Source organism: Cucumis sativus, chromosome 3 (assembly GCF_000004075.3).
Source record: "Cucumis sativus cultivar 9930 chromosome 3, Cucumber_9930_V3, whole genome shotgun sequence".
NCBI classification, from domain to species: domain Eukaryota; kingdom Viridiplantae; phylum Streptophyta; class Magnoliopsida; order Cucurbitales; family Cucurbitaceae; genus Cucumis; species Cucumis sativus.
Window position 1 is genome coordinate 12,133,843 of NC_026657.2, and position 26,247 is coordinate 12,160,089.

A 26,247-nucleotide genomic window follows, 5' to 3' on the forward strand; every position below is an offset into this window, starting at 1 on the left:
AGCAACATGTCATTTTTTGCTTTCTTTAAAGAGGCACACAAATAATCATCTATGGACCCTTTGTTGAATTATTGGTGTATGTAAATAGAAAATCTTGTGACGTGTCCTCAAAATCATTAAAACGTTTAATTTAATACACCTAAATTTTGGTTTTCAAAAAAATCTAGAAAACTATACGACTTCGTTCACAAGAAAAAGAAAAGAAAGAAAAAAAAAAACCCATTTGTTTTACTAAAAATATTGTGTTCACATAAACAAATTGATGTTCCATCTATCAACTTATAAACTTTTAATAAATTAGATCGTTTTAGTGACATTATTGATTGAAATTTTGACTTTGCATAGGACTTGATTTGGCATGTACGGTATCATATAAGAGACTATACTCTAATAAACGTAATACATATAAAACTAAATAAATTGATGAGATGCTCAGTTTGATGTCTATTTTTTATTTTCTCATAAACCCATGTATATTGTTTTTAAACGTTCAATTAACATAATTGACCATCAAAAATTCATTTAATCAAAATCAAAAGTATATGGACATTGGTTAAAATTGAAGTATAAGATCCGTTTAATAACATTTTAGTTCTTGTTTCTAACATTTTACCTTATTTTCGTACTTTAGATATAATTTAATTGCACAAAATAAAAATATATAGCATTCATTCAAATATATAAAAATAAAATACTTTTAAAAGATTTGGAAACATTGTTTAAAATTTGTAAATGTGACCAAAAGAAAAAAAGTTATCAATCAAAATTAACCAAATATGTTGAGGTAAAGTAAGTGTGAAAGTTGAAATTAAATAGAATAAAATTGAAAGGTAAAGGAGAAGTTGAAAATAGAAAAATGGAATTTGGTTTTGAGTTAAAAATTAAAATCCCCGAACTTTGTTTTGGGTGGTGGTGCAGTCGGCAGCCGGCCGTTAACCCTAAAGTCGGCGTTTTTAGAGGTCGGTTTCGTCAAATTTCTTGCTTCCTATTTATATAATCAGCTGCTTTATTACAAAATTATAACAACAAAACGATGATGAGAATTATTGTTATTATTATCTTTATTATAATAAAACATTGACCTCAATTTCATTCCCCATTTTATAAATTTGATAAAAATAAATAAAAGTTTTGGGGTTTTTGGGAATTTTTTAAAAAAATAGAAGAATTTACCAAGTAAAATTTTAATCGAAGTCCAAAATCATAACTAAATTTTTTTTCAAAATATTCATTTTTTTTACTATATCATGTAAATACTTTTCATAGAAGGGTAAATTTTCCTTTTTCAAATGTAGGTAAATAAACCAATATATGTATAAATAATGTAAAATTTTACTGTTTATTGGTGCTAAACTGCAATTATCTACCATTTATGTTGCATTGACCGAGATAATAATTATTCAGTGTCTATACATTTTAGGTCTCAGTTTTGTAAAATACTACACATTTCACATTTTAGGTCTCACATAGATATAAAAACTAGAGATCTAATGATGAAATATGCATCTAGAGACCCAATTTTCAAAAAACAAGATACAATAACAAAATGATTATCAAAGATCTTAGTTTTTTAAGTTTTGAATTTGGTTTCAATTTAATTTGTTTGAACATAGTCTATTAAACAAGATCTTAGCTTTTTAAGTTTTGAATTTGGTTTCAATTTAATTTGTTTGAACATGGTCTATTAAACAAGATCTTAGCTTTTTAAGTTTTGAATTTGGTTTCAATTTAATTTGTTTGAACATAGTCTATTTCAATTAATTAATTTAAAATAATTTAAAAGTTTTATTGTTTATCCACTGAAATTAAATTTAAATTTTGGCTTCAAAATTATTTTAAATAGTTAATAGACATTGGTGTAAAAATTAAAATTAAAAGGGTAAAATCTTGAAACGTAATCAAACAAAGAACCGTAAGGTTTTGAAAGAAGCTTTGGGTTGTGAATCCTAACCGAGATTAGCTACTTTCTATTTTAGAAAAACCATAAAGAAGGTTATAAAGACCCAAAAAATGAATGTTGAGTGAGATGGGAAAGAAAACCAACCTGCCATTGATTGCTTTACTCTCAGTGGAATCCATTTCCAACTTTGTGTGAATTCTCATATTAACTTCACACTGAACCTGTTATCTATCCAGATGAATTCATTATCCATCCATGAGTGTGAATAGATTTCAATTATTATCTACACTATGAATTCAGTCCTCGTTCTGCCATCATTAATTTCACTCGCTTCTCGTCTTCCGATCTCCCAGCATTGCCATAAATCTTCATCAAAAGCTCAAAATTGAGCTCATTATCTGGCTCCAATTCGAAGAGTCTTTCAGCAGCAATCTCAGCGATATCTACATCGCTATGGAGATAACACGCATACAACAACGCCCCCCATATGGTCGGACCTGCCTCGATCTCCATCCCTTTCGTTATGATTTTATAAGCTTCTTCAATCATCCCTGCTCTCCCGTAAAGATTCACCATACAAGCATAATGTTCAATTGTTGGTCTTATTCCGTACTTCCCCTTCATCAAAAAATACAATTTCCCCCCTTCCTTCACCAACCCCAGATGAGCACAAGTTGATAACAATGACACAAATGTTACACCGTCTGGCGAAACACCAAGGCTTTCCATCACTTCGAAATATGTCAAAGCTTCTGCGCTATTGAAATGAGCAGAGATTATGGAGTTCCATGAGACCATGTCCTTTTGAGGCATTTGCTGGAACAGCCATTTTGCTCTGTTAAGCTTACCACATTTGGCATACATGACTATCAAGGAGTTAGCAATGGACAAATTCCATTCGACTCCATGTCGAATTACCCATCCATGAATATGTAACTTGAATTTCATTGACGAAATGTTAGAAAGTAGGGTGGACAAAGCAACCGAATCGGGCTCGTAACCTTCTTGAATCATTTGATCAAAGATGTCTAATGCCTCAAAGTGAAGCCCATGGCGTGTGTAACCAGTGAGCATTGAGTTCCAGGAAACTATATCCTTATACTCAATCTGATCAAACACTTTCCTAGCCCTCACAATGCAACCACATTTGGAATACATGTCAACTAAAGCATTGAGGACAAAGACATCTCCAGCAAAGCCAGAACGAACTACATGCCGATGCACCGCCTCTCCGATTTGAATCGACCCAATGCCACCACAGGCCTTGAGCACACGAGGAAAAGTGAAATTGTCAGGTTCAACACCTTCTTCCTCCATTTGAAAGTAAAGCGCCAGAGCATCTTCATAAAGACCAAGTTCCGCGTATCCAGAAATAAGAGAATTCCAAGCAAATGCAGAGAAATTACGATTACCCATTTCGTCGAACACCTGGTGTGCATCCTCCATGTACCCAAAAGAAGCATACAGACGAAGAAGCTTAGAAGAAATACCCACATTTCTCCTTAAAAGATTGGTGGGTATTAAGCGATGAATCCGAATACCATGGTGAATAGCTTGCAATTGGTAACAAAGTTCCAAAAGGGAAGAGAAAATTTCAGGATCAATAAAGAGGCCATTGTCGATGGAAGCTTCAAGGTCGGTGAGAACAGCATCAAGGGCTTGAATTTTGGACTGGAAGAAGGGTTTGGGGTGGATTAAGAGAGGGGTTGGCGAGGATTTGGGGAAGGAGAGATCAGTGGACTGTTTAGCTTTGCTAATGCGGAGAAGTTTTTGGTGGAGAAGTTTCCTTCTCTCTTTCTTGGATTTTTTGGGTTTGGAAGAACAGAAGAGAAGAAGAGAAGATGAGGGTGGAGTTAACAAGTGCAAAGAAATCAGCATTGGAAAAACAAACCGTTGGAGAAGAAGAGGGAAATGGTCGTTCATTTGGGGTTTCGTTCTCGCAGCCCACAGTCACACCCCATCGTAATTTTATGACACCAAAATTGGGTACGAATAAATTTTTACAACTAACATCATTTATCTAAGTATTGTTTCTGATAATTGTTTCTTTTCTATACAAATATTTTTTCTTCGGCTGAAAATTTATTCAAAATGAACTGAAAATATATACCTCTAATATAACCCCATGAATTTACTCTGGAGAATTGTTATGAATTTACAAAACAAAGCAAAAATTTCCAACAATCTGTATTCTCAAATGTTATCAGAAGGGTTTGCAGTCAAAGTGTGATGAATTTTATCCTATTTTGTAATTACTTTCAATATTTTGCTATATTTGAAAATATTTCTTTTAAAAAATAAAAAGAAAAGGTTTAATATTGTTTTTTAAAATAATTTTACATAATTTAGTTAGAGATATAATTTAGTTACAGTGCCAACTGGAAATAAAAGTTTGAATTTTAATTTTGTTAACAGTCAGACAAGTAATTGAATTTGTCAAAAACCTATAAAAAAAAAGCTCTGGACCTAATTGAAAATTTAAGATTCAATTATACAAAAAAGAATAAAACGATCAATTTTTAAAAATCTGAAGTTAGCAAAACCATAAAAGATACAAAATATAAAATAAAAACTTAAAAATTAATAAACACTTTCCAAACTTCAATTTTGTTTCCTTTTTTGTCTAGTAGCAACATAGTTTGTAAATTTACCAAACTAGTAGATAGGTAAATGATTGGCTGTAAAGATTAAAGAACAACCCATGTCTTATCATCCTTTTAACTTTTAGCCTATATTTTTGCCAAAAAAACACCATTAATATCAACATTTTAACGATGTGTTCATTCCTAAGCATATTTATTAATTCTGCCTGTAGATATTCCCCATTGCCACCAGCTGATATCAAAAAAATGTTAGCCAACAGGATTTTCTTTGTTTTTCCTTAGTACATGTACAATGTACTTGATTTGTTCAGTTCTATTACATTCTTGAGAAAGTCAGTAATCAGGGAAATGAACTCAAAAGGATCTTCAACTGATATGAAGAGTAACTTCAAGCACAAAAGATCCCCATGTTATCCATGACATAAGGCGATTAGAATCAACACATCTCATTCTCTTACCTGCTGCTGAACAAAATTAATGGCTTACAAGTGATTAGACAATATTTGAGAGCATTGAGTCAATATCATATTTGAAAGCATGTATAACTGGAGCAAACGAATCAATGTTCGAGTTTAAAAAGGGCATGCGAGCTAATTATATACAAAATACTTTCGTGGAAAACAGAAAACTGAAAGTGGAAACAGAAACGAAATACCTCAAAATTCAATGATGCAAAAACTGGATAAACTTGTTTGTATATTTCATCCACTGATCCAACTGCCCTTATCTGCAATGCAACAATTTTTTTTGGGTCAAGGAAGATATAAATTTGTATATGATAAGCTCAAACAGCAAGTTTTCCCAAGGAAAAAATAAATTTAAAACATGGTTAGAGACATGGATACTAGGACTCGAGTTCAAAACTCTACCAAAAATACCTTATAAAGCTTTCCCTTCTCCATATAATATTTGACTACAGGAAGATTTAATGCATCAAAAACTTTCAGCCTTTTCTTGATTGTGACAATGTTGTCATCAACTCTTCCCTGCAAAATATGTCATGTTGAGATACTAATGATGATAACGATTTGGATGTAGGAAAGATTAACCACAACATGTCATCTACCTGATTACGATTGAGCACTCGCTTCACCATCTCATCTTCTGGACAGTCAAAAAAGAGTACAACGTCTGGTTCTACCCCCATCTGCATCATGAACAATATGATTGTATTATACATCGAACGAACAGGTATCTAAACCATATATGTTGAATTGAAAAAATGGGGGATCTGAGATTTTCTCTTGTCGACCGCAGTCCTAAAGGAAAAACACTTTCACCACAGGAAATAGAGAACTAAAAATGTGAAGAGTGTAAAAGAAACTCACAATTTGTTCGAATGCTATCCGGTTTTCCTCACTGCGTGGAAACCCATCAATAAGAAACTTGTAATTGTCACTGGATTCCATTTCCTTTTGAATAAGTCTGACTGTCAATTCTGAAGGAACTATTTTTCCTTCCTTAATTGTGTTGAGAATCATGGTACTGAAAATAGAAACTCGTAATCAACAGGCGTTGTCGGAGGAGGCTAGATGAATAAGAAATTTTCTCAGTAAGGCAAATGAAGCGTAATTACCCATCTGCACTATTGGAAGCTATCTCCCTCCTTAATAGATCGCCAGCACTCAAATGTGTAAATCCAAAGTTCTCAACTATCTTCATACATTGTGTACCTTTACCACTTCCAGGCCCACCTGAAAACATTGCAACTTTTAGTATATGCAGGCCTTATATAAAAGCATATAGGTCATATCATGGAAAATTAGTCTTTTCTTCTATCTTTTCAGTTAAAAATTAATGCAAATATTTTTCCTTAAATTAATGTTAGTGGCTCCCAATTAGGAGGAATGTAGCGGGGTGGCTTAGTGGAAAGTATCTTTAAGGTTAGTGGTATTATAGTGGTTATTGGTTAGTTTTTTACATACCTATATTATATAAATACCGTCTATGTTTCCACTCCTAGGCATATTTTCTTTTCTTTTCTTTTTCTTGTTCTTTCTTTTTCTTTTCTTTTTTTTTTTTTGAGATAACGGGTAAATTCAATTAAACAGAAAAGCCACCATGGCTATACCACAAAGAATCAAAATCTTTGAAAGAGGCCCTCTTAATCCAAGAAAGTATTCAAGAAAACCAAGTACAAGACCCCTTTCCCACACTCCATTTCGCAAGCAATGAGCAACAAGATTAAATTTTCTGAAAATGTGGTGAAACTCCACCTTACTAAAACCTTTTCTCCCATTCTGAATCTCCTACACCCAAATCCAACGTCAGAAATAGATGTAGCACTCCCCGAATTAATTGAACAGAACCCAGACGATCTGAAAAAACGACTATATCTCCAAGATGAAGAGCAGAGGCAAGACTAATCCCTTCTTTAATGGCTAAAGTTTCCTAGAGCAGCGGACTATACAAAGAAGAAAATTGTTTTGCCGTAGCCCCCAGTACACCCCCATTAAGATCAACAATCACCACACCAACACCCCAAACATTCCAGCCTGGCAAGGATGCTGCATCCACGAGCACAAAACAACCCCAAGCTGAAAGACCATGCTGAACTGAAATTTGAGGGCCACACCTTAAACTCCTTGTGTTTACTACTTCCATCACCTCCTACACATATGAAGATAACCACTGACACTTCACATCAACATCCGGCACAACACCATGAACACGAAAACCATTGTGATCATCCCATAATCTTCAACACCCAATACACCATAAAGAAAAATCCAGAGGAGAAAGGGAATCCGCAAGCACAAACAAAAATCAGAAAAATCGAAACAATAATTTCTACCAGACCATCACTGGCAAAAAACACTTCCACAACTCCTTTGCGAGCCTTCAATCAAAAAACACATGAGTGATAGTTTCAGGATGCTTCCCACAATTAGGACAAAGAGGAGAAATATACATCCGCCTATCAACCAAACAAGTAAGCACTGGTAATATCTTATGAAAAGCCCTCCACATCAACTTGATTTTAGCTGGGATATTCAACTTCCATAAACGAATCCACCAATGTTTAGTAACAGAGGAACCAAATCACTCGATCGCGTAATGATGAAACATAAACAACCAGTACCCACTGTGAAAACCCTTTGGATTAAAGTGCCATATCCAAGATTTGGCTAACATCGTCCCACCAAAAAGAAGTCATGGAACCAGCTGGACTTCCTCTTCTGAAAGTACCAAATGCAGCCGATTGAGATCCCAAAGCCTCAACGTTGTAATGAAAGAGCTTACCAAAAGCAGCTCAACAAGCACCCCCCCTCCGAAGGCTGAGGAGGACGGAAAGAATAAGGACTGACCAATGCATATTTTCTTAAATATTCGTTTACATCATACAAAAATTATTAACCTCTAAAAAAAATGATAGTTCCACCAAAAGTCATGTTCAACTAACTTGCGCAATAAATGATGGACTGAACTATACTTTCTCTTTTTCATTTTTTCTTTTTTCTGTGTCATTTTTCCAACTAGAAGATGCGATGACAATGAATTAAGAAACTGTTAAGACACTAATTACATCCCTATTTCTTCCAGCTTCCTAAGAAGACAGAGATCAATATACATAATAGGAATATTGAACAACTCCCACTGAGAAACAAACATGAAAGTTCACGTTTGAAATTGACTAAGGATCACATGTCATTAATAGAGCCATGACGTTTTACTTTTAGATACTTCGACACATACACCTTTCAGGAAAAGAACTACAAAACAGATAAATTTATGTTCTCCCTTGGCTTCTTAGTCACCTTCTAGATTAGGAAAAACCATATATAAATGACCACAAATATAAATACAGCTTCCTTTATTGTCAACAAAAATGGAAAGGAGGAAAATGCAGTTAACGTTACCTAAAACAAAAGTTATGAATGGTGTTTTATCTCTTTGAAAGGTACCCTTTTCCTGCACTCAAATTAAAAACAATCTAAAACTTCAAATGTATTAGACCGAATGACATAAATAAACACACACGTGCATTTAAATCCATGTGAGAGCAGATGCTTCAAGGTGTGACCACCAATTTTCAGTTCTTCACATCATAAAGATGAAAAAAAAAATTGCTGACCAACAGTTCCATTTGATAAAGAGGGAAACTGACATGACGGTGATTTTGGAGACAAATAGTGAGATGCAAAGCAACTTCATATTGCACCTAGCTTTTCTACTCATTTCAAGAGTCAGGAGTCAGGAACCAGGTAGATGATAGGTTTGAATGTTTAGAACTTGAGGTGCATGCATTCCAGTTGATTCGAAATTAAAGCAAACAGAAAAATAACTACAAATATCTGAGCAGTTAAGCATCTACAAAGTTAAGTTAACTAGAAGATACAAAATGCATATGTTACCTTCATGGGTGTTTCAGTAGTAAACGTTTCCCAAAACTTGAGTTTACAAACATCCTGCATTGGTATCAGCAACCAAAGAGGTGAAACTGGTTATAGAATTTGAGAGACGAAAATGAGCACATTTTTTTATATGGGGCAATTTAACAGCACAAGTTTAAGTGAGACGCATTTTATGAAACTAGAGAAATGGAGTGAACGATAGAATTCTAAGAATTCACAAACTTCTAAAACAATGGAGGAAACAAAGAATATACAAAGTGGCAAGGTTGCCATTGCTAATACCATGCTTCCCAAGTCAGACCAGCTTCATTCCAGCATATGGTATCAAGAGATTTCATTAACGTGACTTCTAACGTCTCGTCCACACTTTCTCTAGAAATTCCCCAATTTCATTTAGATTAACATTTTACTGTCTAATCAATCCCATCAACCCAGTCATGTATAATCTGCTAAGTTCTGGACTGTGCAACGACAAATCCTGCACAGACAAGGACTACGATAATTTGTGCAACCAGACTCCTGACATGAATATTCATTCTCCTATTATTGCTAAGATTTATCTCGTATATACTTGATCCAACTTTCTACATTGCCAAAAAAATTATGGCCTACAAAGCAAATATGACCCTGAACTTTGAAGAAACCAATATAGGAAAAGCTTTAACTCAACATATATTTTCATGCCATACATTATCAAGAAAAGATAAGCTTGTCTCTTTCCGGTTCTCAATTGCAAGAGGTTCTTTTCGCCAAGGAAATCGATGTTGCGAAAGAGTGAGATAACATGAAATCCAAACTAACCAAAAGCTACCAAGATTACAGGAAAGACTTCCCAGTTCGCTAAGATGGAAAGCGAATGATTTCAAACGCTTCCAAGTCCAAAGAAGTTGCGTAAGGTACTCATTTTCAGCGAAGAGAGGAAGGATTATTCTTCTAATAAAAATCCAAATACGTCAATGAAATAAGTTGCTCCCGGAAGAAACTGAATACGAGTTAGAACAGTTGTAGCCTCTGAAAGTACATGTTCATAGAAAATAGCAATCAACGAATTGACAGCAGCCGCCCATTTGTGGTTGAGTCATGCAAGAGATCGAAGTAGCTGTAAAAATACCTTATTGTGGGCAATGGACTTATGGGCAAACGTGAAATGAGAGACTGAAACTGCTCGTCTCCACATCTTCTGATCTCTGGGTGTGTTCCAGAAGTTGTAGTCTAGTTGATGAGAGTCTGATCGTTCATGGGATGCAAATTTTCAGATGAGACATTTGGTCGAACACCCTTGGTGCATTGATGAAAACCGATGGTGCCCACGTAACCGAAACCTGCTGTCAAGGTCTCCTTGGGAGGTTTGGTCATAAATGAAGTTGAGAGGGACGGAGTGAGAGAGACAGAGAGTGGGATCCACGTTGAGATCTCGCTGAAGGGACGGATCAGCTTCAGAAGGACTTCATAATGGCTTTAGGTCCTTTTTCCAATTAGTGTAAGTGTGTAACCGACTTCCCCAACTTTTTCTTTCATTTTCACTCAACTTATCTGTTTCAACTTTTAAACTTATATTTACGATTAATATTTTCACTAAATTGTTGTTGGTAATAAAAATTACTAATTTATTATTTAATAAAATAAATATAAATTAGTTACTTACTTATCTCTTCACATTCTCATTCTCATGTCCATTATGAAGAGATAAAAATAGGTTACAATATGATAACTAAATTTTGTCTTTCATCCATCCTTATAAATAGTTTCACATTTTTTTATTTATAAGTAAAAAAAGAAAAAATCATTGTTTTTTTAGTGTTATGATATGATTTTGTTGTATAAATTTTTTTTTAGTGTTACTTTTGTACCAAATTTATCCTATCTATCTTATTTATCTTACTATTTAAAGTATAGCTAGCGTGTAGAATCATTTTTGAACCGTCCAAATGAAATTGAAGATTTTTGAATCGTCCAAATGATAATTCTCCAATTTCAATTATGTACTTTGGTTATGATATTCTTATTCATTAAGAAGTTTTAAAATTAATTAATAGTGTATTTTTTATATTTATAAGAGTATCATTTGATTTTAAACATAAAAATTGTATATTTGACTACCTAAACCTAATATGTGTGAATTAAAATACATACATATAACCTAATATGGTGAATTAAAATACATACATACGTTAAAGATTTTTGGTATATATAAGATCATTGTTAATACTTTCAAACTTGTTGTTTATAGTCCATTATATCACATGCTTCCCTATTTAGTGCATTAATATGACAATCCAAAGTCTCTGCTAAGCTAAGTAAATAATTATGTTTTCTTTTTCAATTGGTTGATTTGAGGTATACCAAACCTCTCAACTTCCTTTGAATTAATTTCCTTAAAATTAAATTATCACACTTTAAATTGTTATATTGAATTCCATGTTTTAGACTTTTCCTTTTTATCTTTAATTGACTGAATGTTATGTTGAATATCTATCAGTTACGTATTAGTTGAGTGCAAAATACATTTAAATAAATTTAAAAATCGGGCTTTTAATGTTATCAATTCAAAAACATAAAGTGGTCAAAATTACTTTTAAAATCTAACAAAAACGTGCTTACTTCTAAAGGAGTATTCATGAAAAAAAAATATAAATTGAAAAAGAAAAACGGTGAAAAATAGCATATTTGATAAAAATATGTCAAAATAGCAAGGCAAATTCCAACATTATTAGAACGTTCGATAATGGTAGGATATTATTAGAATGTGACTTTGAAGGAGAAGAATATTATTAGGATTTGACTTGGAAGGATATTTTAATTTAAAAATGTCCTAAGGATAACACAAAATAACTCGTTTTGAAACAACCTTTCTATTTTTTTCCCAAAAGTACGAACCATTCTCAATTATTGGTTTTGTTCGATATAACTGTTACAATTATATCATTTCATGACAATATAACAGCTTAAAATGTAACTCTAAACTAATCTAAATAAGTTGAACAGGAGAAAATTTTACTCGTTATGTAAGTTTCCCTTCTGTAATTAGTGGCAATATGGCCTCATTTCCACTATCTCATCCCAATGATAAACACAGGAAACAATTTTAAAGATGTATGAACACTTTGTTTCGGCAACAAACACAAATAGAAAAGCACATTCGTCACAAATCCATATGCTATACGACTTTTATGTTTGTTACATTTCAATTCAAACCTGCAGCAGGATTTCTGACAGGCTTTCTATCTCTTCCTAAACAGAGAATCTTATGTCAGGCAACATGATCAAATTCAAATCGGGTAAGTTAAACCTCATCAAATCCAACCCACCATGGAAAATAGGAAGAAGTACAATCAAACATCATGATGCATGCCAGGTTTTGTTGATTCCATTAGCAAGAACTTACCAGCGCATCTCGAACGAAACATCACGCCGTTTTGGTTTAAAAATAAAATTCTAGAAAATTAATTCCGGGAATTAATTAGACCACTGTTTCAGATTAAACATCCACATAAATGAGAACATAGCAGAGTTTGGTTTTTCTTTTATGTTCTTGAAAAGGGAAAACTTTATTTGAAGTTTGGATATTTTACACTATTTACATCTTTTACCACACCACTAACAAAATTCCATAGAACTGTATCATTCATTCTTCTCCAGCTCTCGAACTCCTCCATAGCTAGGCATCCCACACAACAGAACTCAAGCATTCACTACAGTCCCACCTAAAGGGTAAAAAGAACACACACAAAAGCCATAAGACATAAATAAACGAAAACCAAAAACAAAATAATTTTTTTCTCTTATTTTTTTAAAAGCATACCATTGGGGTGGAGGACTTGGCCAGTAATATAAGAGGAATCAGCATTACAGGCAAGGAAGACATACGAAGGAGCCACCTCAATGGGCTGCCCAGCTCGCTTCATTGGAACCTGAGACCCAAAACTAGCCGTCTCTTCCTCATCGAAGGAGGCTGGAATCAACGGCGTCCATATCGGACCCGGCGCCACGCCATTGACCCTTATCCCTTTATTAGCTAACTGTAGCGCCAGGCCTCTAGTAAACGCCACAATGGCTCCCTTTGTGGAAGTGTAATCAAGTAGTTTAGCATTGCCTTTATAGGCATTCACCGAGGTCGTATTGATTATGGAGCTCCCCTCTTTCATATGCTTCAATGCATGCCTTAACTCAAAAAACCCGATATGAATTCCCAAACTTCAGAGCTAATTGCGTTGGAATTAGAATGAGTTTACCTGGTGGTGAAGAAGTAGGAGAAAATGTTGGTTCGAAACACTCTGAGGAGTCTTTCCTCGTCGATGTCCTCAACGGAGGAGGATTTGTACTGCTCGGCGGCGTTGTTAATCAAAATGTCGATGCGACCGTAGGCTTTGACCACTTCATCTACCACTCTCTTGCAGTTTTCATCGAACCCTAAGTCCGCCGGAATGGCTAATGGGTCCTTGACTGCGCTGGATTTGGTCGCCTTCTTTATCATTTCAATGGTGTCTTTGGCGTCTTTGTCCTCCTGACCCTTGACGTAGGTGAAGGCCACAATTGCGCCTTCTAAGGCAAAACAGTAACATACTGCCCGTCCTATGCCTGAGTCCCCGCCCGTCACTAGCGCCACCTTCCCCTGCACTCAAGTTTTTTCATTTTTGACATGTTTCATGGATTTTTTTGTTTCGTAATCAAATTTTGTATATTTATGTTTTGTTTTCTACACAGTTTTTTTAATTCTTATTTGAAGTTTTGAACGGTCTTTACAAGGAAAAAAGAAAATTAAAATCGTTTTTCATACCATATTTGTTAATAATTGGTGGTTTAGTCTAGCTCTAGGATGTGACAAAATATTACAAAATATAGTCAAATTTTAATGATAAAATATCATAGATTTTGTAGTTATGTCATCTACAACAATTTTCTTTTAAACAAATATCGTTTAATACTCCAAAACATCTAAATTTGTAACAATTTTAGTATGATCAAGTTCTACTAACATTAAGTGCGTATATTTTCATTACAGTTAAAGAGTTGTTTTCACTGCCATTATATTTTGCTTATGTTTATAACTACAATACGGTGAGTAAGGATCCTTAAAGTTGTAGGTAAGTTAAGGTTTAGGGAATATAACTAATTAAAAAAAGGTATCCTTTTTAAATTTTCTTTTGAATAAGAAGAGTGAAGAAGCAAACGAGGAAAAAGAAATAAAGATAGGAGAGGAAAGAAAAGTTAAGTGCCTGAAGTTTATTGGCAGGGTTGTAATCAGGTGAAGTAAACTGAGGAGTTGGATCCATGGCATGCTGTTTGCCAGGTTGAGCTTGTTGCTTCTGAGGAGGAAACTTTTGTTGGCCTTCAGACGCCATATTTCTCACCCAACAACACCGACTAGCAATGGAACTATTATTATTATTATTATTACTTCTATAGCTGCAACCTACAAAGTCAGCACCACAAAACCCACCCAGCAAACAACAAGGAATTAGAGGTCGAATATTGGAGTATGAACAGAACCTAGATGTTAAAGCAAGCATACATATAAAGAAAGGGGAGTTGGAGTTCAAGTTCATTGAGAGGGGTGTTTTTATAGGTGTGGAAAATGGGGGTGAGTGGTCAATGTGGACGTGTCGTCATAGTCGCTTGCGGCGGACACGTACGTGTTTGGAGACGGAAGGAGTGAGTTTTCCAGAGCCTCTCGGACTTCCGTGCCACTCTCTAATCACAATGAGTTTCAACTTTTCTTTTAAGTTTTTTTAGCTTCTTCTTCAAAAGATAGCTTCATAAAAGCCCCCTGCATGTCAAGGGGACGGTGAGGGAAAAGGATATTAATATTAACAGACAGAGATATAGCTCCACAATTTATTTTATTTTATATGGAAATGAGAGTAAATGACAACTAAGAAACGTTTAGAAAATATTTCTTTATATGAAAATCAGTAAAATTTTATACTATATACGAAATAATAGATACCTGTCGATTTAACCATAGTCATCCATACAAGTATTAATATTTATTATGGATTTGGTTATATTTTATAAATTTTTGTTTATTTTTGCTTTCATTTTATATACTTTTTCAAAGAATAAAATGAATAAAAATATTTATAAATAAATATAGTAGAACGTGGTCTATACTTAAAAAAAATAGATTGATAATTTAGTTTATTTATTGTATTTGAAAATAATTCTTTAATTTACAAGAAAACGTAAGAAAGGAATATTACAAGTATAATCAGTTTCTGTCAATTTAGTAATTTTTTTTATAAAGTATAAATATTTTATCCATTTTCTTTTATTTTAATCCACGTTATTGATAATGCAATTGTAATAGAAGACTATCATGAATAGAATTCAAAATTTTGATATAGTTTATAAATATTTTAATTTGTTTGTGCTATTTTTGATATTTTTCATTTTGAAAATTATATATTTTTAAAATTTAAATATCACACAGTTATCTTTGAAAAAAAAGTAATCTTTTAAAGTATTATAAACATATTTTTTAAAATTCAGGTACATTTAAGAAACTCAAGAAAAAATATATCTAATGTTATGAACTAAAAACATATATTCATCAAATGTTCGGACTAGAAAGTTAATTTTTTCCGAAGCATTACCGTAAAAAATCGATCTTTCAAATAAATAAACAAGAATTCAAATATATTTGATTCAATCGGGACGGGAATGCTTACGTGGGCAAACTCAAACTCAAACGCTCACGCGAACGCCCACGCCCACGCCCACGCCCGCGTCCAACCCCCACTCAGACCTTGAAGCTGGAAAATCGAGGTTCTACGCTGCCTCGCCTTCTCTCCGCCGCCGTATGTCGAGCCTCATCCGCAAAACCCCCGGGAAACTCACTTCCGGTCTAGTTCTAAAATCATCCTACTGGAATTGCTTTAGGTCCCGTTCGATTCACGCCCCAGCCTCAGCTCCACAGAAAGGTGCTGCAACCGGACTTTATGGCTTTGACCACCTCAAGTCGCCTCAAGGTTTCCGACGTTTCGTCGATGAAGCAATTGAGAGGTAACAACATTATTGCTATACGTTGAAAGCACTTACTGCTCGAGAGACGAGACTCCATCTGGAAGCCTATGTGAAGAAACTGAATGTATTAACTGATATTGTACGGAAAATGTAAATGCCATTTTTTTTTTCTGGCAATTTTGGTTTGTTATTTTCTTCCGTATCATCAGTTAGTTTAACACTAAAAACATTGAACTTAGTTATGTATATAGCCAAGCGGAGGTGTTCCATCTTGTTTCCATGTTAATCGGTATGCTATGAGCTTAACTTAATCACTCGTTTTTTTCCTATACGTATATATAACGATTATGGAAATAAGAATGTAGGCAAAGATATGAAAGGAAATTAAACAGTACTTAATCTCTTAACTATTGGAGGTTCTTTTGCAAGATATACTGATCTTTCTGATAAATTAGATCCAAAGCTATGTGTCTTGCCTTCTTTGCATTTACGTTATATTCTCTTGAAATTTAGGGAAGGTCCAAAACTAGGCATTTATCAATGCCAATGGGTATCTTTCTTTGAATCGGAAGAGTACAAGAAAGTGCAACATACAAAGGATTTCGAAACAAAAATCGTCTACTTCTATACGCTATCATACAGGATGTCATGTGTTCTGGGTTTAGGAGCCACTTTCATGAGATATTAATACAATATTTATACTACCAATATCTACTTCATTGATAATCTGAGGATTCTTGAAACCTTTATTAGTTCTAACAAATTCTCTGATTTTTAGGTCTGGAGAGCTTGTTACTTTCATTTCCAGCATGCCTTCTTCAGCAGAAGTTATCCGAGCAATGGATGAAATTTCCAACAGTGTAGGTTTAGAATTTAGGACTTCAAATTTTTATTTGATCTATCTGTCTCGTATATTTTAGCTTCGATGCAAGAATTCTTTGTTTAATTGTGGAATTTATTTATTAGGTCTGCTCTGTTTTTGATTCTGCAGAACTTTGTAGGCAAACCCATCCAGACAGGTTTTTACTTTTCATTTTGTTTACACCCTGGCTATTGTTACTCTCATTCATGTTGCTTTCCCAGTCTGTCTGCAATTGTTCTTCTCACAAGTGTTTGCTACAATTTTTTCATGCAATAGGGAATTTGTCGAGGAGGCAAACAATGCTGCTATGAGAATGAACGAATATTTTCATGTGAGGAGCCCAGTAAATCATATATATTGAATGTGACATTTTCACTTCCTTGTCAGTAAGATGGCTGGTTTGCTAGCTAATTCATTGTCCCTCTCACTGTTATGTCTGAGCCCTATCATCAGTGGAAAGCAAAAATATGTTCTGGAGTAGTGTATTTTTCTCTAGTTATGGACTCTAATGCCGAGATATATTAAAAGAAAACTTTTGAGAAAATAATTTGGTGTGCTGAAGTGATAAAATGTGTTATATTAGCAGGACTAGATCTGCTTTTTGTATAAAATTCTAAACCTTTCAGTAGAGTAGTTTGGAGACCTGTATCAAGGGGAAAAACTAACACTTGTACACAGTGGACTTGACAGTCTCACAGACAGCCTACTTTATAAGCTTCATCTTAAATGCTATCTCTCATGATTAAAAATGGAAAATTTCAGAAGTTAATACCCAGATTAGTTATTATCAATCTCTTCCTCTCTTCAACATTCCTTTGAACCTGGGACATATGGGTTAAGTAAACCTTTGAATCTAACTAGATGCAAGGAGAGTCAATATTACTTACTTAATTAAGAGATACCAAGTTTCATTTTTATATGTGTTTTTATTTTCATCAGTTATTTTAGTAAATAACTTGAACCTACTGAAACTGAAAACTACTTAACATAAGTAACATGGACCTACAGAATTTAAAAGTACCCAGCATTTAAATTTAAACGAAAAAGATTAGTACTTTTAGCTGTGATTAAATTTAAAACGATTATGGAAAACACATTATATTTGAATCTAACATGAAATTATTAAGACGAGTTATATATGTGTATATTAGTTTTCCACCTTATTTAGTTTTGCACGACCCAGAGAAGGAAAACCAAAATGATCACTAGATTGACTTTACTTTTCTATTTTGAATGAGAAATTGTTGATGTTAATGTTCTTGACTGTTTAGAATCTCAGACTAAAAATTAATTCATGTTATCTCTCTGTTTATAGTTTCTCAATACAAATCATACTTTGTATAGTGCTGTAAAAAAAGCGGAGCATGAGGCTCATCTACTTACACGGGAAGCTCACATGGCTGCCCATTACCTCCGAGTTGACTTTGAAAGGGCTGGAATTCATCTTTCTGCTGGTAATTTCTGTTTTGAGTTCACTCTGTTGCTTCTTACTCATGCTTCTGCATTAAAAAACTAACACCTTCATTATACTTGTGCAGATAAATTAGATCGAGTAAATCAGCTGAATATAGAGATTTCTCAGCTTTGTCAGGAGTAAGCTCCATATAGTAGTTGCTAGATCTTGGTTTCTTTATCTTCACACCATTTTCATAATCCTTCCAATAATATTTTCTTCACATCATTAAAAATTAACTGAATCACTAGCTGTCAGCCTGTCATTATAAACTGGACATAATACTGCTGTCACGAAATTCACGCTCCTTTTTAATTTAATCATTGAAAAGTTCATATCTGTTAATAATAAAAGAAAAATACTACTCATAAAATTCAAGTTATCTTCAATCAATCAATTTATCATACTCTTTATATTCAGAGCTACTATAAGTGCTTGATGAATGTTCTTTAGTAGTTATTGGGAAATCTCATTATATTTAAACTTAATTGATATATGCATGTATCCGGAGCTATTTAGAGTCTAGACAGTATTTCTTGCATTTTGGAGGGCAAGAAGAGAAACTGAACTATATTACGTGCATGTTTGTTAACTTTGTTGAATATGTTTTGTTGGATCAGGTTCAAAGAAAATATCCTCATCGACCCAGGCTATGTGGATATATTTCCACCATTGCGTATGCCAAACAACTTGCACCATCTTGCTAAGCCCATATATCGTTCAAGTGAATCATTTGGGTCAAGAAGTAGCAAGAAGGAAAATGGATTTAGGTTAATGACTGATTCAGATTCTCTATCTTCTATTCTGCAGTTTGCATCAGATGATGAGGTTTGTAACCCTGTTTGTTGTATAATAATACATAGGATGTGTTCTCAGTGGCTTGGGGCAGTTGAAGGATGAGAAGGTCTCCATACATTCTTGTAGTTTTTAAGACTTAGGCATCAGTTAAATCAAACTGATTTAGCTATTTCAGGAAGGAAATCTTATTCGACAGATGATGAGATGTTTTATAAATTATGGTTTGCTGAGGTATCGATTTATTCACCATTACGATCAATCCTTTTTCTGATTGCAACTGTTTTTTTCTTTGCACTCGAATATTTTCTCAGGTAAGAAAAATGGCTTATGTCAAGGGAAATTCAAGTCCTCGTGCTAACCTTGGTGTTCTTGATAAGCTTATTGCCACTCGCCACTCTCTAGCTCAGGTTATTCATACTTATTAGTTATTTCCGTTCTCTGCAATTTATAAAGAACAACAGAATGCCTAACATTTCTTTCCTAAGTTTTCCCTTTATTCAATACTGAATTCTTAAAATGGTTCTACCATTGGGATCAGTTAATTCTAATATTGTGGTGCAAAATTTTTCATCATTTTTTGTGAGGACAATTGCCATGTGAACAGCGAACTTCAATCTCGCTTAATCTTAAGTCTTATTTTATAACTGTTTCCTGCAGAGGTTTTTTGTTCCATCATTTATGGTCACAATATATTTGATTTTTTAATAGCGCTTAGGAAAAATACTAGACTTGTTAAATAATACATGGTTTAATAGTGGGTTAATATTAAATGGCGAAGGATCTACAAATCTCCTAGTCTTTCAAGAGGTATATTTCCCTAAAAAAGAAAGTAGCTCCTAAATTAACAGAATTTGTATGGAAAAAATTTGCACACTCTTCTTTCATGATGTATCCTTTTGCACACTCTTCTTTCATGATGTATCCTTAAAGTCTGCCTGGCTTGAGGATCTGTGCAACCTTCCTCAAGCATGCGTGAACCAAACAGGCTTCTTTTTATTTCTATCAATACTGCCTGCTTGTAGTTTCACCTTGCCGTCTAGATGAAAGCTAGGAAATTTCCCTAGCACTCAACCAAAGGGCTCCAATGTGGCTTCATCTTCTAGTAAACCTTCCCGCTACTTAAGTATCTCTAATCTCTTGGTGGAATTAAGTAGAGGCAGATTCCTAAGATGAAAGATGGCTGAAGTAGATTTCTAAATCAGAATTCATCTTGTGGGGAAAGATGACTGGAATTGATATTTTCCATTTTTACAGTTTGACTAGGTTAAATGGAATGTTCAGCGTGTCCTTGCAGACAGAGGTAGCTGCAACTTCCAATCTTCTCACTGACAAAGAATATTCTAAAAATGTGGTGCAAGCACCGTAAAAGGTCTAGCTGAAAAGATTCATTGTTACATCACTGTTCTTTACTTCTCATGGCCTTGCATCATTCTACTCTCCCAATATGGCTTTGTTAGCCATTTGTTTTCCTCTGATTATATCCTTTTGCACCATTTATTTGGTGATGCTACTTTTATATTCTTCGTGATGCATAAAAATTGCCCAATTCCCTTGCAATATGTCTTTGTAAATGTTGACATCTTTCCACTTTTTCATCAAAATTTCTACTAGAGAATCAACCAATTTTGTAAAATTATCCATCTTTTTCCCTCTTGGTATTCCCATGGTATAGGACTGAAATGTGATAGAGCTAGGGAAGAAAAGTAGGTTTCCGTATTGAATTAAGTTGGGAAAGGTTGCAAAACTCTCAGACGTGTGAGATCAATGGTTTTTCTTCAAAAGAAAGCTAGAATTTCCCACTCCTGAATAACATTCTACTTGCCACAACATTTCTGCTTGCTTCCCTGCCCATCACAGCCTACACTTGTCAAACTGTTATCTACTGAATTTAAATGAAAAGACTCTTGAGCTCTTCCCTTATGATGGTATCTCAGCTCATTCATTTCTGTTTGGCTTGAAGGCCCCCATCAACCTTCTAAAAACATATCTGAAGTGCAACAGGGAGCTTGCTATTTCTGTCATCTTCACAATCTATGGAACTAGGAGAAATTAGAAATATATCCGATTACAATAACAAAAGTTTACTATCTATTAAATGTCTTGGAATTTTTGAAAAAGTTATATTTTTTTGTTCCAATCTGTGAAAAATGTTAGAGAATTTGTTTCTTACATATGGTAAAACGATCATGTTACAGTCGTGTTACAGTGCCCACAAATGCTTTAGCCTTTTGCTTCACGTTGCTTATGCAGATATTGGGGTATAGATCTTTTGCAGAATTTGCAGTAACGCCTAACTTGGCTTCATCTCCAGCTGTGGTAATGTCCTTTTTGCAAGAGTTGAGCAAAGTGGTCCGTTCTAGAGCTGATGAGGTACTACAATTTTTGTGCTGAGATGTCAATATTCCAATTTCCAAGGCATGGAAGAGCTGTGTCCTTATCATCATGACTCTCTGAACTTGAGGTTTCATATTGTAACGAGAATTTATGACCATCTCCAGGAGTTCAATCAAATCAGGGAATTCAAGTTAAAGAAGTGTATTAATAAGTTTGAAGATCTAGAGCCATGGGATGAGGCTTACTATACGTCAATGATGAAATCTACTGCATATAATTTGGATTCGTCGGTAAGTGACATCTTCTGTTCCTTTCTTTCTTTCTCCCATCCTCTTCTTTTGTTTTTTGGTTTTGTTTTTTTACCTTGGTAAAGTAGGTTTCTAACAGTTTTTCTTTGGCCTACTAAGATATTTACAGTATTTTTTTTCTCCTCCTAACTGCTAGTAATTTTGTATTACTCTTTTCTTTTGATAGGTCATAGCATCATATTTTCCTCTATCACAGTGCATTGAGGGTTTGAAAACTCTTGTGAAGTCATTGTTTGGGGCGTCATTTTATAATATTCCCCTAGCACCAGGTGAATCATGGCATCCTGATGTGCTTAAATTGTCTCTTCAACACCCTGAAGAGGTAGATACTGAATAATATTAACTTTAGGTTTCTTCTCCATTGATTATAGATTTTTCTTGTATCAGACAGTCGTGTGATGCAGCATCGACTAATATTTTCCTGACTTCCATTTTATACTGAGCCCCAAGATTTTCAAATGTATTACATTAAAAAAAGATGCACAGTACTGTTACTTGTTAAGTATGTATGGAAAAGAAAGGTATTCACATCTATCATTGTAGTTGTAATTGTAGGAAGCTAATGCGATTTCTGAGTGGAGGAGTACCATTGATCTTTTTTAACTTTCTGGAACAACACTAATTCCCCAGAAACAAATTGGAGCCGGTGATGATAATCTTTTTAAATTTGTACATTCATAGATAAATATTTAGTATTGAGATCAAAGATTCAATCACACATCTATAATCTTGGAATGAGAAACTATTAGATCAAACTCTGAAAAGATGTACATGACTAAATGTCTCCTGAGATCAAATCCTTTGGGCTTTAATTAACAGTTTGTATTATTTAAGTTATGGTACTCAGTTTTGTTACAGTTTTTTGATATAACTGATAACTTATCTTCAAAGTTTTCATTGATGCACACACTTAAACTTCCCCCTTTCTGCAAACGTCAAATTTATTTCTCTGAACTCATAGTGCCATCATATTTTTTTCAGGGTGAATTGGGATTTTTGTACCTGGATTTGTACTCAAGAAAAGGGAAATATCCAGGTTGTGCTCATTTTGCAATTAGGGGAGGCCGCAAGGTTTCTGAAACGGAATACCAACTTCCTGTATGTATTAGAATAGAACTTCATGTTTGCTAGCAACTCTTGATTAATATAATTCCCAGTCTTACAACAGCTGTATGTCTGTATCTGATTAAACTTTTTTGTGATGCTTCGGTTCTTGTTTCTGTAAAATTGTATAGACATGGAGTCCTCCCAATTATTATTATCAATCATGCTATAATCAAGAATATTGTGAAAACCTACTTGCTTCTATGGGGGGATAGGAGTGGATTGATTCTCTGGTGAAGGATATTACTTATTATTACGACTGTGAAGCCCCAATGAAAATGTAGCTTATGATTTTCTTTCAATTAAATTACAAATTTAGTCCTTGAATTTTAATGTTTAGTTCTATTTGATCGTTGAACTTTTGAAAGTTTCTCACAGATTCCTAAATTTTTAGTTTTTTGCTCCCCCTTAGTTGTATTCATTATGTGCAGGTTGTAGCTCTTGTTTGCAATTTTTCCAGTTCAAATGATCGATCAAATGTGAGGCTTAATCATTCGGAATTAGAAACTCTTTTCCATGAATTTGGGCATGCTCTTCATTCACTGCTTTCAAGAACGGTATTTGGTGATTCTTTACTCTCTTGAACTGTGGAATCTTAAGCCCCCCACCCCCACACACACACACTTCAGGTTTCTTTTGTTCTATATATAACTCATGAATTCTCAACTACCGCAGGAATATCAACATTTTTCAGGTACAAGAGTGGTTCTAGATCTAGCAGAGACACCTTCAAACCTATTTGAGTGAGTAAAAATGTCACTTGTATTGCTTGCCCTTTTGGTCTACGTTTACGAAGATCATATAGAGGTTTTGAACCATCCTTTGCTTAAATTATTCCTCTAGTTAAGCTATGCAGTGTTTACTATAGCTTTTGTAAGAAAGACATCCATTTCTCTTTTTCATCTATGAAAATTAAATTACGGGATAAAAAATGGGCGAAATTGTGCTTGTCTAAATGTCTATTAAGAGATAATAAATAAAAAATATATATAATCACTATTTTTTAAATGTGGTGATACTGTAATTATTTAATGTGCCTACAGCATGGACATCATCTTGCTGGCTAGAATAAGTTGCACAATGTACAATCTTGTACATATAACCTGACAAAACCTTCCTCTTATAGTCTTATTTCTATATCTTTGGTGCTTCTTGTTGCTTAATAATAGTTATCACTGATAATTGGCTCTAGGTACTATGCATCAGATTATCGTGTTTTGAAAACGTTTGCCAAACACTATTCAACTGGTGAGATATTACCTGAAAAGCTTGTGAAGTCCATGAAGGGTGCCAAAATGATGTTTGCAGCCACTGAGCTGCAGCGTCAGGTGAAATGTTACTGGTACTTTTAAATGTGAGAGTATCTTATATTTTCATTTGAACCAACCAACTCTTACTTGCCCCTTCGATTACCAGATTCTTTATGCTCTAATTGATCAAACGCTGTTTGGAGAAAAGTTAACTTCAGAAAGAGATACTGTTTCTGTTGTTGCTGATCTAAAAAGACAGTATACCAGTTGGAAGCATGTGGATGGCACTCATTGGCAGTCCCAATTTTGTCACCTGCTGACTTATGGTGCAGGTAACAAAAGTTAATCTATTCTGTGTTTGAAACGTCAAATATTTTCACTCATTTTGATATGGAATCTTTTATCTCGACAGACTGATCACATTAAAGTAATAAATAGCCTTGATTCTCTCATTATCATTATAATTTACGGGTGCTAATTTCTGAAGTCCTTGCTTCATGCTAATACTTGCCTAAAAGTAAGTGTAGTTTGGACTTCAAAATACCAACCTAAATTTTTGTCTGGACCAACTTGAACTGCTGCGTTTCTTTGCTAGATTTTGCAAAAACTTAAATAGCATGCAACTGAGGTATCCATATAATTTTTCTCTTTTTTCATAAAGCAATTCGTTCTGAGAAATAAAAAAATCCAAATTCTAGACAACTTCTAATTGCCATAAGAAATTGCAGATGTATTACCAAGTAATTGAGACCAGAGATTTAGATCTTTATACTCCCAGTCGTACTGAAAAAGAGAAGGAAGTGCACTATATCTTCTTGATTCCTCTTCTGCTCATTGATCTTCCGCTGGCTTTAACTTTAAAGTTTATGTATTCTCTAGCTTTTGTTTCTTTTCTGGAGCTAGTTTGTTAGATCTTACATGTTTACCTTTTGCTGCATCTCAATAGTATTATCATCTTTTTTCTTTGTTTCTCGCTTCTCTTGAAGCTTAGCTTTCAAGCATTAATCTCTGGGAAAAAAAAAACCATATTGCCTCGATTCATTTTTCCTTCTATCATTTCTTTGTGGTGAAATACATTCACATGCTTGCCCTTACAGGTTACTACACCTATCTATATGCTAAATGTTTTGCTGCAACCATATGGGAGAAACTTTGCAAGGAGGATCCTCTCTCAAGGGAAACAGGAAATGCCTTGAGAACCAAATTTTTACAACATGGCGGCTCAAAAGAAGCTGTTGATTTATTGACTGACCTCGTGGGAGATGGGATCATAAGGTATAGTGAAGGAGGAGTAATTCCTGACATAACCAGTCTTTGCAAGGAAATGGGCCTAACTAAAAACTTGTAGCATAAAGGGGTTCTTTCCTTTCCCCATCATTTTCCCCTCATTTGTTCTTCTCCCAGTTTTGGTCCTCAATGTGTTATTGTTGGAAGTTCTTTGAGTTTATGTCACAACATTTATTGTCAAGATACGGTGAAATTTACTAACAAAGAACTTATTTGATTGACGTATGAGTTTACTAATAACAACCACGAGATTTGTAGCTCCTTCTATATCCAATTGTTATACTAAAAAAAGTTAAATTTAAGTTGATAATTTCACGGTTCCATAATGCATTCTTTGTATTTTATTTCTTTTAAATTCAAGAGGTTTGACATTTTTATTTGTATTTGTGAGTGTCTTCGTCAACTTATGCACCTGGATTAATCTTTATGGGACAAATTGTTTCACCCTACAACATTTGATGGTAAAGAAAAGAAAAACTTGTAAAAGATTAATTCTTAAGTATGTGATCACCATCGACTTAGTTTTCAACACAACATTTTAACTTCATAGTACATGGTCAATTGTAAACGTTGTCAATTGTAAACGTTTAAAGAAACACGGAAAATGTGTTAAAAGGGTTAGTGTTTGATAGGAAGGGGAGGAGAACATTTTAACCAGAAAAAAAAAATCACTTTTGGAGGTTTCTAAAATTTGAACAGTTGTAATTTTAGGGGAAAAAGTAAAGAAAAATGGCTCAGGTTAACTCTTCTGTTATTAATTTAATCAAATTTCATAAATAAAAGATAAAATCATCTTTTTAATCTTAGTTTATTTTGTCTAGTTTTTATTTGGTTTATAAGCTTTAAGATGTTACAACCTAATACAATTTTACCTTTGTAATATAAGTTTTAATTTAGTTTTGATTTACAGATTGAACTTTTATTTATAAAAAAAATACTCACTTACAATAATTAGGTTAATATCCTATTAATTAATTTAAAGTAAGGAATAGCGATGAAAAATAGTAAAAGCTTAATTAATGAAGCTACT

The 26,247-nt window shown here is 34.0% G+C and overlaps 4 protein-coding genes across 9 annotated transcripts; 1 reads left to right on the forward strand and 3 right to left on the reverse strand.

Moving 5' to 3' along the window:
* Positions 1 to 2,022: 2,022 nt before the first annotated feature.
* LOC116402719 (pentatricopeptide repeat-containing protein At4g25270, chloroplastic) lies at positions 2,023 to 4,086 on the reverse strand. Its single transcript, XM_031882637.1, has one exon. The coding sequence runs from the start codon at positions 3,821 to 3,823 to the stop codon at positions 2,189 to 2,191; it is 1,635 nt and encodes a 544-aa protein (XP_031738497.1). The 5' UTR covers positions 3,824 to 4,086; the 3' UTR covers positions 2,023 to 2,188.
* A 526-nt stretch (positions 4,087 to 4,612) lies between these two features.
* On the reverse strand, positions 4,613 to 10,380 carry LOC101217681 (UMP-CMP kinase). 4 transcript variants are annotated; one of them, XM_031882641.1, is made up of 10 exons: positions 9,970 to 10,095; positions 9,548 to 9,869; positions 8,859 to 8,912; positions 8,364 to 8,415; positions 6,080 to 6,197; positions 5,832 to 5,988; positions 5,570 to 5,650; positions 5,382 to 5,489; positions 5,159 to 5,230; positions 4,613 to 4,967 (listed from the first exon to the last, which is right to left on the reverse strand). In XM_031882641.1, exons 3-10 carry the CDS (start codon positions 8,862 to 8,864, stop codon positions 4,950 to 4,952), a joined length of 612 nt encoding a protein of 203 aa, XP_031738501.1. In that variant the 5' UTR covers positions 8,865 to 8,912; positions 9,548 to 9,869; positions 9,970 to 10,095; the 3' UTR covers positions 4,613 to 4,949. The 4 variants fall into 4 exon arrangements, with proteins under 4 accessions (XP_031738501.1, XP_031738499.1, XP_031738498.1 ...); XM_031882639.1 differs by lacking the exon at positions 9,548 to 9,869 and having other exon boundaries at positions 4,613 to 4,964; positions 9,970 to 10,380; XM_031882638.1 differs by lacking the exon at positions 9,548 to 9,869 and having other exon boundaries at positions 9,970 to 10,380.
* Positions 10,381 to 12,291: 1,911 nt separating this feature from the next.
* Positions 12,292 to 14,219, reverse strand: LOC101210463 (NADPH-dependent aldehyde reductase 1, chloroplastic). Its single transcript, XM_004148087.3, has 4 exons — positions 14,075 to 14,219; positions 13,091 to 13,470; positions 12,661 to 13,019; positions 12,292 to 12,562 (listed from the first exon to the last, which is right to left on the reverse strand). The coding sequence occupies exons 1-4, from the start codon at positions 14,198 to 14,200 to the stop codon at positions 12,540 to 12,542; spliced, it is 888 nt and encodes a 295-aa protein (XP_004148135.1). The 5' UTR covers positions 14,201 to 14,219; the 3' UTR covers positions 12,292 to 12,539.
* Positions 14,220 to 15,497: 1,278 nt separating this feature from the next.
* On the forward strand, positions 15,498 to 25,486 carry LOC101210211 (mitochondrial intermediate peptidase, mitochondrial). 3 transcript variants are annotated; one of them, XM_004148086.3, is made up of 17 exons: positions 15,498 to 15,860; positions 16,600 to 16,681; positions 16,788 to 16,840; positions 16,960 to 17,014; positions 17,999 to 18,137; positions 18,222 to 18,276; positions 18,757 to 18,964; positions 19,246 to 19,341; positions 21,185 to 21,304; positions 21,433 to 21,558; positions 21,743 to 21,898; positions 22,558 to 22,674; positions 23,112 to 23,237; positions 23,356 to 23,423; positions 23,873 to 24,008; positions 24,097 to 24,262; positions 25,028 to 25,486. In XM_004148086.3, the coding sequence occupies exons 1-17, from the start codon at positions 15,658 to 15,660 to the stop codon at positions 25,276 to 25,278; spliced, it is 2,157 nt and encodes a 718-aa protein (XP_004148134.1). In that variant the 5' UTR covers positions 15,498 to 15,657; the 3' UTR covers positions 25,279 to 25,486. The 3 variants fall into 3 exon arrangements, with proteins under 3 accessions (XP_004148134.1, XP_011651118.1, XP_031739236.1); XM_011652816.2 differs by having other exon boundaries at positions 15,824 to 15,860; positions 16,813 to 16,840; XM_031883376.1 differs by lacking the exon at positions 15,498 to 15,860 and adding an exon at positions 15,937 to 15,960.
* The last annotated feature ends 761 nt before the right edge of the window (positions 25,487 to 26,247 follow it).